The sequence below is a fragment of the Plecotus auritus genome, assembly GCF_963455305.1.
Source record: "Plecotus auritus genome assembly, chromosome: 3".
Lineage (NCBI taxonomy): Eukaryota > Metazoa > Chordata > Mammalia > Chiroptera > Vespertilionidae > Plecotus > Plecotus auritus.
This window is the reverse complement of record NC_137772.1, coordinates 61,653,581-61,672,093: the sequence shown is the minus strand read 5'-3', so window position 1 is coordinate 61,672,093 and position 18,513 is coordinate 61,653,581. Positions and strand designations below refer to the sequence as shown.

Below are 18,513 nucleotides of genomic sequence, written 5' to 3'. Positions count from 1 at the left end.
TAGGAGTTAACAGATTGTATCCTACTGGTACATTGGGCCTGCTGCCTGGTTTATATGGCCGGTCAGCTAAATTTTTACATTATTATTATTTTTTTTATACTGCCTGCAAGAAACTCACTTTATTCCTTTTTTTATTTAAATTTTTTATTGTCTGACACTATTGCAGATGTGTCCCATCCCTTCTCCCCTCTTTTGCCCACCTCTATCCAGCCCCTGCCCCCTTCCCCTCCTTTGAACCTCACCACACTATTGTCTGTGTCCATGGGCTATGCATATATGTTCTTCAGCTAATTCCTTCACATTTCTTGATCCAGTCTCCCTCACCGTCCTCCCCTCTGACATTTGTCAGTCTGTTCCATGTATCCATGCCTCTGATTCTATATTGTTCATCAGTTTATTTTGTTTGTTAGATTCCATATATTAGTGAGATCATAGGGCATTTGTCTTTCTCTGGCTGGCTTATTTCGCTTAGCATAATAATCTTCAGGTCCATCCAGGTTGTCTTAAAGGGTAAGAGTTTCTTCTTTTTCATAGCAGCGTAGTTGGTCCATTGTGTAAATGTACCACCGATTTTTAAAATATGTATTTTAAAATATGTTTTTATTGATTTCAGAGAGAGGATGGAGAGGGAGAGGGATAGAAAATCAATGAAGAGAGAGAATTATTGATCAGCTGTCTCCTACACACCCCCTACTGGGGATGGAACCTGAAACCCAAGGCATGTGTCCTGATCAGGAATCAAACCATTACCTCCTGGTTCATTGGTCAACACTCAACCACTAAGTCACTGATGGGCACTTGAGCAGTTTCCAGATCTTGGCCATTGTAAATAATGCTGCTATGAACAGAGGGGTGCATATATTCTTTCTGACTGGTATTTCGGGATTCTTAGGACATATAATCAGAAGTGGGATTGCTGGGTAAAAAGGCAGTTCCATTTTTCATTTTTTGAGGAAACTCCACACTGTTTTCTGCAATGGCTATACCAACCTACATTCCGGTTCTCTTTTCTCCACATCCTTGCCAGCACTTGTTACATTACTAAATGGTTGAAAAAAATCAAAAGAATCCTATTTCATGGCATCTGAAAATCAGCTTCTAATGTGTATAAAACAGATATTTTAGGTAAAGTTTATAGGAACTTATTCATTTGCATATCATCTATGGTGTTTTTGGACTGCAGTAGTAGAGTCAAGTGGTTGTGACAGAGCCTGGCCTACAAAGCCTAAATGCCTTCTAGCTCGCCCTTTACAGAAGAAGTTTGCCCATCCCTGACTTAAAAGAATAATTTACCAATGAACAGTATATTCCCCAACCATCTTGGATAACTGATAAATTACTCTAGTAGGTGGGAGTGCTGACTATAAACAGTAAAAGAGTGAATAATGAAGTGTTATTTCAAGAAAGTGCAGTCATTAGAATTATGGAAACTTTGAAGGAATATTACTTTAATGAGATTTGTAATTAGAATGCAGCTTTATAAAATAAGATCAATTATTAGTCAGTGATTATAATTTTCTTTTTTTAGTTAACTATTGGTGAATCCTCAAGATAAACCTTTTTATATAACCTTATCACTGAAATTCTAAAATTTACCTTAGCACAGTATATCAATGAGAGGAAATCTTTGTTTTAACTTATAGTGCCTCCTTGTTATTTTCAGTCCTACCCATTATTATGTTACTAGAGGCCCAGTGCACAAAATTCGTGCACTTGGTGGGGGGGGGGGGTCCCTCAGCCCGGCCTGCGCCCTCTTACAGTCTGAGAGCCCTTGGGGTATGTCTGACTGACGGCTTAGGCCTGTTCCACATGGGGAGCAGGCCTAAGCCGTCAGTCGGACTTTCTTAGCACTGCTGCGGAGGCAGGAGAGGCTCCTGCTACCACCGTTGTGCTCGCCTGCTGTGAGCCCGGGCTCAGGGCTTCTAGCTGAGCGGCGCTCCCCCTGTGGGAGCACACTGACCACCAAGGGGCAGCTTCTGCATTGAGCATTCTGGCTCTGGTGATCAGTGCGTGTCATGGCAATCGGTCGTTCTGCTGTTCGGTCAATTTGCATATTAGCCTTTTATTATATAGGACGGTATAGATGCTGGAAGTGAACTCTTCCTAAAACATACATTTGAAAGCTGTTTGTTTGGCTTTAATGAGAAAGAAGCACTTACCAAATTTAGAATAGACTTTTTTTTTTTTTTTTTAATAAATCTTTATTGTTCAGATTATTACAATCCACCCGGTTCCCACCCCACCCTCTGCCCTTACCGCACCCCCCCACCACTGTCCTCATCCATAGGTGTACGATTTTTGACAAGTCTCTTCCTGCACCCCCCACACCCCTTTCCCCCTGAGAATTGTCAGTCCACTCCCTTTCTATGCCCCTGATTCTATTATATTCACCAGTTTTTTCTGTTCATCAGATTTTTTATTCACTTGATTTTTAGATTCACTTGTTGATATGTATTTGTTGTTCATAATTTTTATCTTTACCTTTTTCTTCTTCTTCCTCTTCTTAAATAATACCTTTCAGCATTTCATATAATACTGGTTTGGTGGTGATGAACTCCTTTAGTTTTTTCTTATCTGTGAAGCTCTTTATCTGACCTTCAATTCTGAATGATAGCTTTGCTGGGTAGAGTAATCTTGGTTGCAGGTTCTTGCTATTCATCACTTTGTATATTTCTTGCCACTCACTTCTGGCCTGCATAGTTTCTGTTGAGAAATCAGCTGACAGTCATATGGGTACTCCCTTGTAGGTAACTGTTTTTCTCTTGCTGCTTTTAAGATTCTCTCTTTGTCTTTTGCCCTTGGCATTTTAATTATGATGTGTCTTGGTGTGGTCCTCTTTGGATTCCTCTTGTTTGGAGTTCTGTGCACTTCCTGGACTTGTAAGTCTATTTATTTCACCAGGTGGGGGAAGTTTTTGGCCATTATTTCTTCAAATAGGTTTTCAATATCTTATTCTCTCTCTTCTTCTGGTGCTCCCATAATTCTGATGTTGGTATGCTTGAAGTTGTCCCAGAGGCTTCTTACACTATCTTCATATTTTTGGATTCTTTTTTCTTTTTGCTTTTCCGGTTGGTTGTTTTTTGCTTCTTTGTGTTTCAAATCTTTGACTTGATTCTTGCATTCCTCTAGTCTGCTGTTGGGTCTCTGTATAATATTTTTTATTTCAGTCAGTGTATGCTTAATTTCTAGTTGGTCCTTTTTCATATCCTCCAGGGTCTCGCTAAATTTATTGGCCTTTTCTAGGAAATTCTTGAAAAACCTTATAACCGTGGTTTTGAATTCTATATCCAGCATTTTGCTTTCCTCCATTTCTTTCATTTGTGACCTGTTTCTTTGTCTCCACATTTTGGCTGCTTTCCTGAGTTGATAGAGTGGCTTTGTGTGCTAGGTGTCCTATAGGGCCCAGTGGCTCAGCCTCCCCCGTTACCTGAGGTGGACACTCTTGGTGCACCCCTTTGTGGACTGTGTGCTCAGCCTTGTTGTAGTTAAGCCTGGATTGTTGTTGGTATCACTGGGAGGAATTGACCTCCAGGCCAGTTGGCTGTGAGGATCAGTTGTGTCTACTGGGGGGAGGGGAGGAGAACTTCTGTGCTGGAGACACCCTTATGAGACAAGACTTGCAAAAGCCTCTGCGCTCAGCTTGGATGGGGTAGAGTCTCAGGGCAGAGCCAACAGCAATGGCTTCCCGTCAGCCCTGCCCTAAGAGGCCCCTGGGTCTCAGTGTCACGCGATAATTGCTGCAAGCACCTCTGAGAGAAAGCCATCCTCGAGTTTCGCCTGCTGCCAGACAGTCCAATTTCTCCCTGAATGAGTCTGGGTTCCCAGAGTCTCCCCTGGAACTGGAGTTCAGAACAGTCGGGAGCTTTTGTCTCCCTCCCAACTGAGTAAGCCAGCTGAGTACTCAGTTACCAGTCCTCTCCGCAAGCGCCTTCGTTCCTTTGCCTTCCGCAGCTCCTGTGAGTCTCAGTGTGCTTTTCTCTTTCCTTCTAGTTGTAGAATTTCCACTCAGCCAGCCTTCCTGTGGTTCTGGATGATGTCTGTTTTGTCTTTTAGTTGTAGTTTTGAAATTGTTGTGTGAGGCAGCAGTTTAGGTGTTTACCTATGCCGCCATCTTGGTTTCTCCCCTAGAATAGACTTTGACTAGAGAAATATCTGATTATTTGAAAGTTGAGAGCATGAATAAACAACTGACATTCACTTGTAAAAAGCACATAAGATTTGCTTTGTTTGCTACATCATGCTTACATACATTAGCTCAAGTTCATGTAAGATTCTATTGCCAAGAAAGAGATGAAAATGTTTCTTTCTAGGAAAATGAGGTAGTCAGATCATCCTGGTATCTGTTCAGGGTTAGTTCAATAACAAAAGCCTCCAATCTCTGACTCTGAGATACATTTTCACAGTTTTTGGAGTCCTTCCCACCACGCTGCATCCCCATTCTACTTGGGGATGTTTGTTAAAAAGTAATTTTGGTATTTAAACTAATCAAATGTGAGTTCTGTTTTGGTAGAAATTGTTAATAAATATGTGTTATTTTCTCTAGAAGACAGGTAATCTCTACATACTTATATAATACCTATAATGTAGATTTCTCTTTTTAAGGTTATACGTTGGGTCTTCAAAGACATTCTCATCATCAGAAAAATCCCTGAGCCCTTTGCAGTGGTGTAGACACGTCCTAGATAATCCGACTCCGGAGATGGAAGCAGCAAGGCGCTCCCTGTGCCATAGACTGGAGCAAGGTAATTGCAAACTGATACTTTTACATTCTCAGACTCTCGCCACTGTCAACTCTATTTTTGCTGATTTTGGAATAGATACTTAAATGGAAAAACCTTGCCCTGAGGTGTGGCTGTTGCATGCACTTCACTTCACATGTATTACACATCAGGGGTTCTTAATATAGAACATATTTAGTTATTAATATAGATCATATTTAGTTTTTAATATAGAACATATTTAGTTTCGTGCTTATTTTTTAGACAGATTTCTAGCTTGTATTAGTTTGTATTGTACAGTAGGAATACATTTTTTTTTTCTTTCTGTTTCCAAATATACTCTAAGTAAAACAGGTCAGTATTAAATTCTCTGGGGATAGTAACAAGGTTGTGTGGCTGAATTCCAAGATAGAAAACTGAAGATCCATTGGAGGTGAGTACTGACCATTTTGAGTTCCTTAACTTTTAGTTGGTTGTATAACTGGAAGTCCTAACCTTCATAAATCGGAAAATAATCTTGTATTATATTTAACATTAGTTAACTTATGGAACCCAACACAAGTTTAAATTAAAAAAAAATTAGGACTGTTGTAAAAAGAAAAACAGCAAAAGAAATGAGTAGTACTCAGCGCCTTTGATTAAGTAGACTACTTAATTAAAGCTGTGATTATTTAGGCTTTTGATTATCTCTTCTCAGTATCTGATTCATTATCTAGGAACACTATTTCTATCCCATGGACTACCTGCCTCCAATTGTCAACTTGAGTTTGAACATGCAGATTTCTGCCTGGCCGGCATGGCTCAGTGGTTGAGCATCCACCTATGAACCAGGCGATCACAGTTCGATTCCTGGTCATAGCACATACTCAGGTTGCCAGCTTGATCCCCAGTGTGGAGTGTGTGAGGCAGCCAGTCAATGATCTTCTCTCATCATTGGTGTTCTAGCTCTCTTTCCTTCTCCCTTACTCTCTGAAATCAATTTAAAAAAGAAAGAAAGAAAATGCAGATTCTTGCCTCTTCCAGATTAAACAATCAGTGTAGCTGGGAGTAGGGCCAAGGGAATCGGCATCGACAAGCTCACAAGTGTGGCTTTTATGGGCATTGCAGTTTGAGAACAGTGCCTGTGAAACTCTTCAGGGATAATGAATGATTATAAAAATATTTGGACGTGATAAGACAAAGTGTAAGAGGCAACATTTCTTGGGCTCTTAATTCTGTGATAGAACATTAAGTTTTTCATATCCTTTATTTTACTCAGTCCCACCCCACTCAACTGCGGTAGGTACTATCATCACTTTTAGAGGTGAGAAAAGTGAAGTTCAGAGAAATTTGGGGGATTATGAGGCCAGAGTGATACCCTGGGGTCAGAGATAAGAGCCTGGGCGTCCCCAATGATAAAGACTGTCCTTAACCAGTATTCTCAACTGTGTTTTTTGTTTGTTTGTTTTTTGGCACAGTCATAAGTAAATTTCAATCTGTTTTAAATATTTGGGGAAGATCAAATTTTAAAAGCATGTTTTATTAACATTTTAACTAAAGTGAAATAAGTTATTTAGTAATAGAAAGTTGAAGAGTAGAATAGGAACAAAGGAGTATTGGGGTTAAAACTTTGTCAACAGATGCTTATCTAAGAGAGCAGCTCTCTGAGTCAGAAGACTCTAATATTGATTCTGTTCCCTTTTACCTGCATGACCCTAAGCAACCATTTAATCCCTCTGGATTTTTTCCCTTTCAAGGTTATTTAGCTCATCCCTAAATTTCTTTATCCTTGATTCAATGACATTTTAGATGTACACTTTTTAAATACATGAATGTGTCTTAACTTTATTTAAAATAAAATTTAGAACTAGAGTTCTTTAGCTCAGGGGTAAATTCAGAGTTCTTTAGCTCAGGGGTCACAGACTTTTCTGAAAGGGACTGGAGGGTAATAGGTTAGGCTTTGTGGCCCCACAATCCCTGCCATCACTAGAAAGCAGCCATAGATGCAGACATTAATGAGCACGGCTGTGTTCCAATAAGTCTTTACCTTCCGACATTGAGATTTGAATTTCATGTGATTTTTTTTTTTTCATGTGTCACAAAATAATATTTTTATTTTTTTAAAACATTAAAAAGTGTTAAAACCATTCTTAGCTGGTGGGTATTACAAAAACAGGCAGATTGGATTTGGGCCCTTCAGACCATTTGCATATAGGGTACATTGACACACACACTCTCTTTTTTTTTCAATAGGGGAGAGGCTTTTGTTAAGTTTGATGTAAATAATCCTGATGTAAATAATCCTGATTGCTGGGGGCTTTTGAGAATTTAGACTAAGTGCCTGATTATCTGATTTTCCACTCATTGACTAGGGGCTAAAGCAGAATTGTGAGGTCATGGGGAAATAAATTGAAAGCTGGAGTTTTATTCATGATTTATTTATTTAAATTTTGTGTAATAGAGGTTAAGCAGAGAACTAGCATTTCAAAACCAAAATTAGTCTTTTGCTAAATTTGTAAATCCTCTTTTGCTGTGAGACTAAATGCTTTTATTCCAAAAATCCATAATCCCAATATGAGATAAGAAGTAACCCAATAGACCAGGTAATCATTGGTTGAATTTCTATTTTTGAAATTCATATTTTATAAAGCATTATGTCTATAGTTTAGAAATATTAGTCTTATGGGTACTTTAAGAAAAATAGCAAAATTCTACCCCATCCTCTCATTCTCGTTTTATTACCTAGATATAATTACTTAACAAAAGCTATTTAGCCCTGGCCAGTGTTGCTCAATGGTTAGAGCATAAGCCTGAGCACTGAAGGATCGAAGGTTCAATGCCTGGTCAAGGGCACCTACCTGTCCTGGGTTGCAAGTATCAGTTGGGGTGGGTGTGGGAGGCAACCAATCGATGTCTCTCTCATCCCTCCTTCCCTCCCTCTTTCCTTTCTTCCCTCCTCCCTCCCTCCCTCCCTCCTTCCCTCCCCTTCTCTTCCTCTCTTTCTCCCTCCCTTCCACTCTCTCTCTGAAACACAATGATGAAAAAAATCTTCCAGTTAGGGCCTTAACTGGTTTGGCTCAGTGGATAGAGTGTTGGCCTGTAGACTGAAGGGCCCCAGGTTTGATTCCAGTCAAGGGCATGTACCTTGGTTGCGGGCACATCCCCAGTAGAGGGTGTGCAGGAGGCAGCTGATTGATGTTTCTAACTCTCTATCCCTCTCCCTTCCTCTCTGTAAAAAAATCAATAAAATATATTTTTAAAAAAATCTTCCAGTTAGGGTTAACAAAAAAAGCTATTTGTTTTTACTTTGTTTTTTGTCTCTAGTTATAAATTCCATGCCTATATGGCTATTGCTCAAGTTGTAAATTTTAAACAATATCCATTGGCTTTTTGCTTTGGGTGGTGAAGGTTTAATTTTTTTAACAACCCCCCACCCTCCTTATACGGTACTTTTTTTTTTTTTTACCTATCCTCCCATGTAGCTTTTTACTAATTTTAGGATGCATCGATTGATGATAGAAATAGTCACATCTAAGCCACACAGTATTTTATCATTAAGTTTCTTTTCTCATCTAACTTTCTGTTTTTCCTAGAGTCAATTGTAAAAAGACACTTACTTGATTTTTTGGTCTTTGTCATTAATTTATCCTCAGACTCTCCAAATGAGCCATCCTTTGTACAGTTGGGCATATAAAGCCAAGGTTTTTTTTAAAAAACTATCCCTCCTGGTAGTGTCCTGTGTTCTTACTCCAGACTGAACTGGCTCTCTGTGGCCCTCTGCACAACTGTCACGGTGGGCTTTCCTTCTTCCCTCTTCAGTGCTGTATCACCTGTCTCCTTGCTGGAGAGAATTCCTCTTCCTTATATTCCATTTTAGTAAAATATATTCTCCTGTTGCTTTTTGGGGGGAGTGGGAGAGAATAGAGGATCCATGGGAGAACCTCAGATGTCTGGAAGTGCCTTGGTTGTACCCTCACTCTTACACTTGATTGGTTTTTGGACTTGGTATGGAATTCTATGGTTTCTCAGTATAGAAACCCTTCCAACAGAGTTTAGAAGGCCTTATTCCATTATATTTTAGCTTCAGGATTGCTTTTGAAGTCCTGTTCCTTTCTTGTTTCTGATTCTTGTGACCTTTCTATTTAAAATACCCCAGGTATTTTAGAATCTTTTCTTCCTGGTATTTTGGAATTTCATTTTTGTGCTAGACAGTCAGTGTGTAATTCAACCTGGAAACTTAAGTTTGGCAAAATTTTAAGCATTACTTCTTTATAATTCTTCCCTCCCCTCCAGTTTTCTCTGTCCTTTCTTCCCAGATACTCCTTTTATCAGATCTCAAATCTCCTGGATTCCTGTTGCCATTTTTCATTTTTCTCTCTGTTTTTTTGTGGGTTTTTTTTAATCCTTGATTTTTTTCTTTCCTACTTTCTTGGAGATTTTTTTTGAATAAATCTTTATTGTTCAGATTATTACAGTTGTTCCCCATAGCTCCCCTCAACCTGGTTCCCACCCCACCCCATACCCTTACCCCCCCACATTGTCCTCGTCCATAGGTATAAGATTTTTGTCCAATCTCTTCCTGCACCCCCTACACACCCTTCCCCCCGAGAATTGTCAGTCCACTCCCTTTCTATGCCCCTGATTGTATTATATTCACCAGTTTATTTTGTTCTTCAGATTTTTTATTCACTTGATTTTTAGATTCACTTGTTGATAGATATGTATTTATTGTCACTTTGTTGTTCATAATTTTTATCTTTACCTTTTTCTTCCTCTTTTTAGAGAATACCCTTCAGCATTTCATATAATACTGGTTTGGTGGTGATGAACTCTTTTAGTTTTTTCTTTTCTGTGAAGCTCTTTATATGACCTTCAATTCTGAATGATAGCTTTGCTGGGTAGAGTAATCTTGGTTGTAGGTTCTTGCTATTCATCACTTTGTATATTTCTTGCCACTCCCTTCTGGCCTGCATAGTTTCTGTTGAGAAATCAGCTGACAGTCATATGGGTACTCCCTTGTAGGTAACTGTTTTTCTCTTGCTGCTTTTAATATTCTCTCTTTGTCTTTTGCCCTTGGCATTTTAATTATGATGTGTCTTGGTGTGGTCCTCTTTGGATTCCTCCTGTTTGGGGTTCTCTGTGCTTCTTGGACTTGTAAGTCTATTTCTTTCACCAGGTAGAAGAAGTTTTATTTCAGTCAGTGTATGCTTAATTTCTGATTGGTCCTTTTTCATATCCTTGAGGGTCTCACTAAATTTCTTGGAGGTTTCTAGAAGATTCTTGAGTAACCTTATAACCGTGGTTTTGAACTTTATATCCAGTATTTTGCTTTCCTCCATTTCTTTCATTTGTGACCTGTTTTTTTGTCTTTGCATTTTGGCTGCTTCCCTGAGTTGATAGAGTGGCTTTGTGTGCTAGGTATCCTATAGGGCCCAGTGGCTCAGCCTCCCCAGTCACCTGAGGTGGACACTCTTGGTACACCCCTTTGTGGGCTGTTTGCTCAGTCTTGTTGTAGTTAAGCCTTGATTTCTGTTGGTATCACTGGGAGGAATTGACCTCCAGGCCAATTGGGTGTTATGACCAGCTGTGTCTACACTGGAAGATCTGTTCTCAGGAGACACCCTTATGGGGCAGGACTTGCTTCAGTAGGGCTTTTGTGCTCACTGAGTCTGCCCCTTGAGTGTGTCTCTTATGGATGTGAAGAGTTGTAATCTGGTATGGTCTCACTCTGACCACTGGGTACACTGGCTCTTGGATCTCCAAGAAGGTATAAAGTCAGCCACTGTCTGGGGCTGCCCAGCAAGAGCTACAGAGACATCTGCAGATTCCTCCTGTTTGTATAGAGTTTGGAAGTGCCCAGATGAGGCCCAGCTGTGAAGCAAGGCTGCTGCTGCTGCCAGGCAGTGGGCCTACTTTTGGAATCTCTGGGGCTCTCTGACCCAGCTGCAGTTTTTTTTAGATGAAAGGACAGGCCATTCATATGCAAAAGCCGATGCACACAGCTTGGGTGGGGTTGTAAATTGGGAGGGGCAGGGTATCTGGGAATCACCGGGGTGGAGCAAACAGCGAGGACTGCCCTGAACAGGAGAAGTCCCAGGTTCTCCGTGTCCCGCACCCCCACCCCCATGCAGGAACAATGATCCCTGCGAGCCCCTGTAAGAGTAAGCTGCCCTCGCGTTTCTGTCCCGATGCCAGACAGTCTAGTTTCACCCCATATGTGCCTGAGTCTCCCAGAGTTTCACCCGGAACTGGAGTTCAGAGCAAGCGGGAGCTTGTATCTCCGGGTTTGAAGAGCAGCACATCCAGGTGCCAGCACTTTCTGACCTCTGCACCTCTTACTGGTCTCATTGTGCTTTCTTCACCTCTCTAGTTGTGGAACTTCCACTCAGCCAGCTTTCCCACTGTTCTGGTTGGTAGTAGTTCTGCCGTTTAGTTGTGGTTTTGATGTGGTTGTGAGAAGCAGCAAATATAGGTGATTACCTATGCGACCATCTTGGTTTCTCTTTCTTGGAGATTTAAAAAAAAACCCCTCTTCTATACTCTTTGCTGCATATTTATTAAGTATCTTCTGTGTGTCAGAGACCATTGTAGATAATGAGGATATAGCAGTGATCAAAACTGATGTTAAGTCCCTGTGCTCTCAGAATTTGTTATCTTATGGTGTGTACTGACTTTACACTTACTCCTCCTGTTTTTGTGTAAGGTACTCTTATTTGTGTAATGTATCTGAAATCTAGCATCTTTGTTTCAGTTTAAGTAATAAAATCCATCTTTCAGGAAAGCAGGGGAGAGAGCCCAAGCGTTTCAGTACTTTGCTATAGACTTTGAAACAGTTGTCCCGTTTTGGTTTCATCTTAGAACCCCTACCCTCTGGTACCTGGCACCTTCAGTTCCAGAACCCTCCTAGGTCCTTGTTGGCTTATCCCCCTCAGAGCAGTGAGTGCTGAAACAGAAGTCTATTACCTGATGTTCATCTGTTTTCTCACTTCTGAATGAAATGACTTGACTTAGTCTGATGGGGCCTCCTCTCCTATTGTCTTTCATCTGGGTTTAGAAGACTTTTAGTTTAGTTGCCATTCTATGTGGGTTTATAAGAGAATAGATAAGAACTCATATTTAGTCCTTCATACTAAAGAATTCTTACTGGCTTTCCATTAAGGGGGTCCTTTGTCAATGATAGCTAATTAACATATCACAAATTATAGTTTACTTAAATTTTATTAATAGTATAAATATTTAATTGAAATAATGTAAACATTCTGTATTTTAGAAGTTTCAAGTAACTCTCTAATAAAGCATTTTCTTTTTTATTTAGTTTTAATTTCTCTCCTGAACAACCAGCATTTTCACAGAACAAATATTATTGAGCATTTTCTTTGAGACCAGGACTCTTCATTTGAGTATAAATTGCTCAAAGACAGGGTCACACCAGGTAGAAGGGAACCTGGCCTATCCTATAGGCTGTTGCTAAAATAAATGAATTTTTATTTCTTTCTGAACCCAGTCACAATGACTACTGTTACGATTTCATTTTGGGTTTTGAATATTTTCAGATGGGGTGGAGTCTTTGCACCACTTTCCTTACTAGCCATCTCTTTTTTCCAGAAGACTGTCTGGCGTCACTTGAAGTATCAGCTTGTGGCATTGTTTTCCTACTCACCGGCATGTTTAATTTTAAATAATCAGTTTTTACTTATTTTACTGCATTTTGTTGCAAAATGATCAGTGGTTTCATACATTCCCATGAATTTAAAGACTGTTTAGTAAGACCATCCACTGCCATGACAAGGAGCAATTAGGGATTAGATTTGAAGAAAGGGTAAAGTCATCCTTTTAGTCTCTGTGTCTCTATTTTTTTCTTTAAATCCTCACTTGAGGATTTAAAGAGAGAGAGAGAAGGAGGGAGAGAAACATGGATGTGAGAGAGGAAGAGAGAGAGGGAGGGAGAGAAACATAGATGTGAGAGAGGAACATCGATTGGTTGCCTTCTGTACATGCCCCAACTGGGATCAAACCTGCAACCCAGGTATGTGCCCTGACCATAAATTGAATGGGCAATCTCCTGGTGCCCAGGACGATGCTCAACCAGTTGGGCCACTCCGGCTGGGCTCTGTCTCTCTTTATACACACTCCCTCTTTTACCAAGGGATGGGTAAGTGTTTTTTAGTGTTAGCCTGGGGCTTCAGTTAAGATGCTGCTTCTTAGCAAATATTTTAGATATTTGGTTATAGTTCTTGACCCTGATTATTGGGGGTAGAAAATTATTCATAAATTAAAGATTAATTCCCTGTAGAACATGTGTAGAGAGGCCATAGCTAGGAGGCGCCATAATGTATCTAGTGGGTGGACCTTATATACCCTCTGGTTCCTTGGTCTTACATCCCATCCCATTCTTTTCTTATTCCCTCCTATACTCTAGAACTTAGCCTCTACTGTTTTCTTGATTACAAATTATCTGTCTTTCCTGCTTAAGAAGGAAGTATGTCCAGGAACACATTGTAGTAAGGGTTTGTCAAGCTCAGTTTCTGTAGATACATTAGGCAGCATTTCTTCCAAGATTATCTCTAATTGTGTCATTGCTAATGGTAACTTCTTGAAGGACCTCTAGCTCTTCTTTTGCTACCTACATTTTTTTATTTTGGAGATCTTAGATAGCCTTGTTCTATCCGACATCGTTGTGAATGTGGATCTGTTACAGGAGAGTGTATGGAAGTGTTCAAGTTTTGTCTTCAAGTTGTGAGAACAAGCTTATTAAAATCCTGATCTTCTGAAAGTTTGTTTTTCTGAACAAAATGAGGGAAAGTAAGTCATGTTTTGTAATATTTAATTTTTTAGGGCGATAACAAGGTTAATATAATTGTTTTAAGATATTGCTAAGTAAAGTTTGTCTTCACGGCTCCAATTTTGCAAATTGGTTAACTGTGTGTGTGTGTGTGTGTGTGTGTGTGTGTGTGTGTGTAAGTCACAATGGGATAATTATTTTTGGTGGAAGGTATATATATTCTTACAGATGACTGATATGTATTAAATACCCTTAAATTCTCATAGGGTAATTAATTAAAGTAACTGAAACTTTTAATTGTGGAAGTAAAACTTTCTCTTTTCCAAACTGTTTTGTTTTTTAATGTGAAAATTTATAATTCATAAAGTTAAATCTTTTGGTACTTCTAAATGTGCAGTCTACTGGTATAAAACTAACTAAGAAAGCCTAGAATGATATTCCCCCCCAAAAACAAACAAACAAACAAACAATAACAACACTGAACCCTCATTTGAATGTGCAATATTAGACAAAACTCAAAATTTTGGTTGTTTTCTTCTCTTTGGAAAATGGTCCTAACATTTGTCATTTTCTATTTGGAAGCAATTGAGGATAGGAGCCTACTCCTCAATTTCATTCTGAATTGCCAATGCTTAATAACCTTTCAAACAAGTTTTAAGTTCCGAATGTTTGGTTTTTGTGATTTATTAATTTGACTGTATTTAAGTTCCTTGGAGGAACAAAGAAAGTAATTGAACATTTAGTGTTATAAATGGTATCTGAGTAGCCAAGCCAAGAAGAAAAATCACATAGTGGTGCTCATTAAAATGCTCGTCTGAGGTTGGAGATTTGAGTCTGCTTTGTTCATCGCTCCCCCCTCTCAGTGCCTGGAATAGTTCCTATCACATTGGGGTGTTGAATGCTAATTATGGTGGAGAGTTTTGACCTAGTAGTTAGACTTAGTGCCGGTAATGCCTCATCCCTAATTGAACTGTATGAGTACGAGCATGCCACTTGTTTCTAGTGTTTTGCTAAGTAAGTGGGGACATTGAATAGGTTTCACAGAGCTATTAGAAAGATTTCAGGAAATGTTGAATGTGAAATTACTTTGAAAAAATGTGAAGTGCTTTATGTGTGTATGCAGTTATTTATTCAGAAAATGAACCCAAAAATACAGGGAACCCTCTTCGTTTAGCTATTTATACTTTATAGAAGACTAATAGTATTTTTTCCTTTTTCTCTAATTATAAATAAAAATATTAGAGTTAGAAATCTCAAACTGAAAAGTTTTAATGAATGTAGGTTATTCAAGAATAGTAAAAAGTTCAAGACACAACCATGTTAGTCTATTTCTTTTCTTCTTAGATCGATGTGTATTCCATTTCTGACATGCTTTTCTATATTCTTCCACACTTCCCCTACCCCTTTAGAATATAAATAACAAACACTCACAGAAATTTCATGGATAGCGTTAGCTCACATGATACCCTACACTGGAATGAGACTCATCTAGCGTCTGAGCTAAGTCCAGGTCATGAGGCTGGGATGTTAAATAACCAAGTAATGATCAAAAAGCTTATCTAAGTAATTTGAAACACCCAATATGTGGTTCAGTTAATTTGGGCCAGTTAATAAAAGCTTATCTTGCCTTAAGATACTTGGATGTCCATAACTATTGAATCGGGACAGGTCACATTTGAGGAGTGTGGGTATAGTTTTCACAAATAGTGTAGCCCTGCACAATTACTGTCTTGGGTCAAGTTTCCCTATGACTGTCTCTCATCTCCTCTGGGATTATGCTAAGCAAGTGTGAATGGATATTACTTCTTTATTGAGTTTTTCTTAAATCTTCATGATACCTGCTCCATTCTTGTCTCAGTTGTTATGATGGAGTATTTCTCTCTAAATTTAGCCAATGAAGTGGAAAGTGGTTGGCTCATCCAGTGCTCTGAAGGTGACCTTTTCATTTGTAAAAGCCACACAGATTGAACTGAGACATTAAGAAGGTTGTTAAGTGTCTGTCTCCTGGAACCTGTCCAGTCTCTCCTTGCGTGGCCCAAGATGTTATCTCCATCAGTTCATGTTTCCAGTCTTGAGGTACTCTGTCACATTTGGAGCACAAAATTGAAAGTTGGTCTGTGCAGTTCATTTTAGGTAAGCTTTGTAAAGGATTCCCTTTCTCATTGGAAAAGTGATCTGGAACCATACTGAAATTTTTGTGTAGAGACAGGGTTTCTTGACATTTGCTATTAGTCCCATGTGCTGGAAATAGAAGTCACATTTCATGCCTGTGAGCTTCTGTCACATATTTTCTTTGTTTTTATGTTCAGAATAGCTCCAATGCTTTTGCTTCACTACTGGTAATGTTATTTAGTATAGATAGTAACAAATAATTGAGATTGTGCTCCTATGAAATTTGCAGTTTCTACCTCATGTGTTTCTAAGTAGTTTTTATTTTGACTTTCTATCATGATTAGGAAGGTGTTTATTAAAATAAGCAATAACTTACCCTGGCCGGTGTGGCTCAGTTGGTTGGGCATTGTGCTGGGCACCAAAAGGTTGCTGATTCTATTCTTGGCCGGGGCACATGCCTGGTTTGCAGGCTTGATCCCCAGTAGGAGTGTGTAGGAGGCAGGTAATCGATGTTTGGCTCTGACATCGATTTTTTTCTCTCTCCCTCTCTCTTCTTCTCTCTCAAATCTTTAAAAAAAACAACAAAGCAATAAATTATGACAGTGAGGATAAATGTTTGTTATAACAAATATATAATTGACATGCTATTTTGTTACCTACCTCAATAAGGAAAAAATAAACAGTGGAGATTATCCCAAATAATTTGTTTACTGTTTTCATACTACTCTGATAATTGATTAAATTTGCCTCCATGGCAGCGAAAATTTATTTTGGTTGCTGTTCATGTCTGTTATTTGTGACCTCTACAAAATAGAATTAGTTTATGCAATAATTTGTAGACTCTCCTTTTTAGAAACACCAGGCCTTGATCAGAGAGATGATGTAAATGCTAGCTCATAAAATAAATGTATTGAGTACTTGCTGGTGAGGCACAATGCTAGATACTAAGGATACAGTGGCAAGACAAACCCAGTGGCTGGTGTTTGGAGCATGCAGTCTAGTACAAGAAACATTATAAATATAGCAGCTCTTGTTCTTTTTCTTCCTTACCATTAAAACAAGCATGATGACGCTAATGGACCTGAGTCCGACTACTGTGGCCAGGAAATGCTTTCCCAAGGATATGATATGTTGAGGAGTCATCAAGAGATAAGCAGGTACCTCTATAGGAGGGGCGGGGAGCAGAACAGCCCAGAGCTCATTAACAGCATGTGCAAAGGCCCTGAGGTGGGATGAGACCCATAATATGAGAGGAACTGGCAGACCATTGTGATGGGAGTTTAATGGAGGGAGGTGAAGAGGGAGAAAACATGAACGGAGTGGCTCTAAATGAAACTAGAGAAGTGAGTGTGCAGGATTTTCAGGCAGTTAAGGATTCTGGACTGTACCTTAAGATGGTTGGGAGGCCTCTGAATAGTTTTAAGCAAGAAAATGACATGATTCTGGATAGGAAAGCTACAGGGTACAGTCTGGATTGTCTTATGTGACTGAGCCTTTTTTGAAATCTGGAAAGATATGGGGACTGAAATAGTGATTTTAGGAATTTTTTGGCATGTGAGTAAAGTTAGACTTTAGTACTTTTTAAGGGGGATTCTTTAGATAAACTTGGAAATGCTTTCTCATTAATATTTTGGTTTTCTCATTAATATTCTGAATTTCTCACATGACTTCATGTGAGAAGTGGTAGTTGAAAATGTGGCCAAACTCTTCATGATACTTAATTAACTTTGAAAACATAAGGCTTTGATATTCTCATTTACTTACAATACATAGAGCTTTAAACTTTTATATAGTAACAAGTTTCATGTGTTTGAGTTTTGGAGCTGTTGTCAGTTTCTATTTGTGAGTTTAATTTTTTTTCCACTGTTATAGCTGCAAGATTGTAATTCAAAGAACAGGGTGTGTGTGTGTGTGTGTGTAAGTAAAAGCATGTCTTTTGAAATTTGGATTTACAGTTGTGTGTGCATTTCATAAGCATGTATGTGTATAGTACATGCTGTATGATTGTGATTTCCATTTTTATAGCATTTTTAGATAAGGAATGTTGGATCAGGAACAGGATTTTCTGGCAGTAGGAGTTGCTAGCATTTGCTGCAGATGGTGATTGCAAGTGGTGGGGATGTGTAGTCTTCAGGATGAAACAAGATACCTGTTTTTAAAAAAGGTAGAGCAATCTAAGTGTGGGATTTCTACTGCTCATTGAGACGGAGAGCTCGAGCTAACGTCAGATGTGCACATTACATTGAGCAGGAGCTGGGAGGAGTAGCAGATGGACTCCCAAAGCAGCCCACCGCTAGGATGAAGACCTCCTTACTTTGTGTTGTGAGGATCCTCAGCCATTTCTGCTGTTGCATGTCCAGCACCATATGGAAAGTTTGCTATGGAGTAATTCATCCTTTACATTGTGCCTGTTTCCAGTTTTCTCTATTAAGTTAGAGGCACATTGGGGTAATACCTATATTGGTGCAGAAGAAACTCATCCTAGTTACCTCTAGGATGAATTTAGTCTTTATTCATAAATATGAATCAGTAACTAAGTCTTACTTGCTTTTTGGGAAAACTAACAGTAAGAAAAAATAAGCAGAGCAACTGACTTGGTCGGAAATGAGTACCTTAGGACCAGAGAGGAATTCACATGCATATATTTAAGACAGTAATATACTTTTAAAACAAGAACAGATTTCTGGGGAAATAAGCACTCAAATCACTTTTAAGTCATTTTTAATTTCTTAGAAATACTAAAAAAAAGAATGAACAGGGCTTAAAAACCAAGCTGTTCACCTGAATTAGTCAAAGGGATTTCCCAAAAAGAAAGACAAAAAAAGAGAAGTTAGGGAACATGGAGGACAGATACAGAACCTCTAATTTTTAAATAGTTTTAGAAGCAGATAGTTGAGAGGAAGAAAGCACCAATAAATAACA

The 18,513-nt window shown here is 39.0% G+C and overlaps 1 protein-coding gene across 3 annotated transcripts in view; it reads left to right on the top strand.

Moving 5' to 3' along the window:
• The window catches only part of SLAIN1 (SLAIN motif family member 1), a 65,191-nt gene that overhangs the window by 15,283 nt on the left and 31,395 nt on the right, over positions 1-18,513 (top strand). For all 3 annotated transcript variants that reach the window (XM_080659629.1, XM_080659628.1, XM_080659630.1), the window contains exon 2: positions 4,603-4,742. In XM_080659629.1, the coding sequence (XP_080515755.1) occupies positions 4,603-4,742 (140 nt within the window). The remainder of the gene's footprint in view (positions 1-4,602; positions 4,743-18,513) is intronic.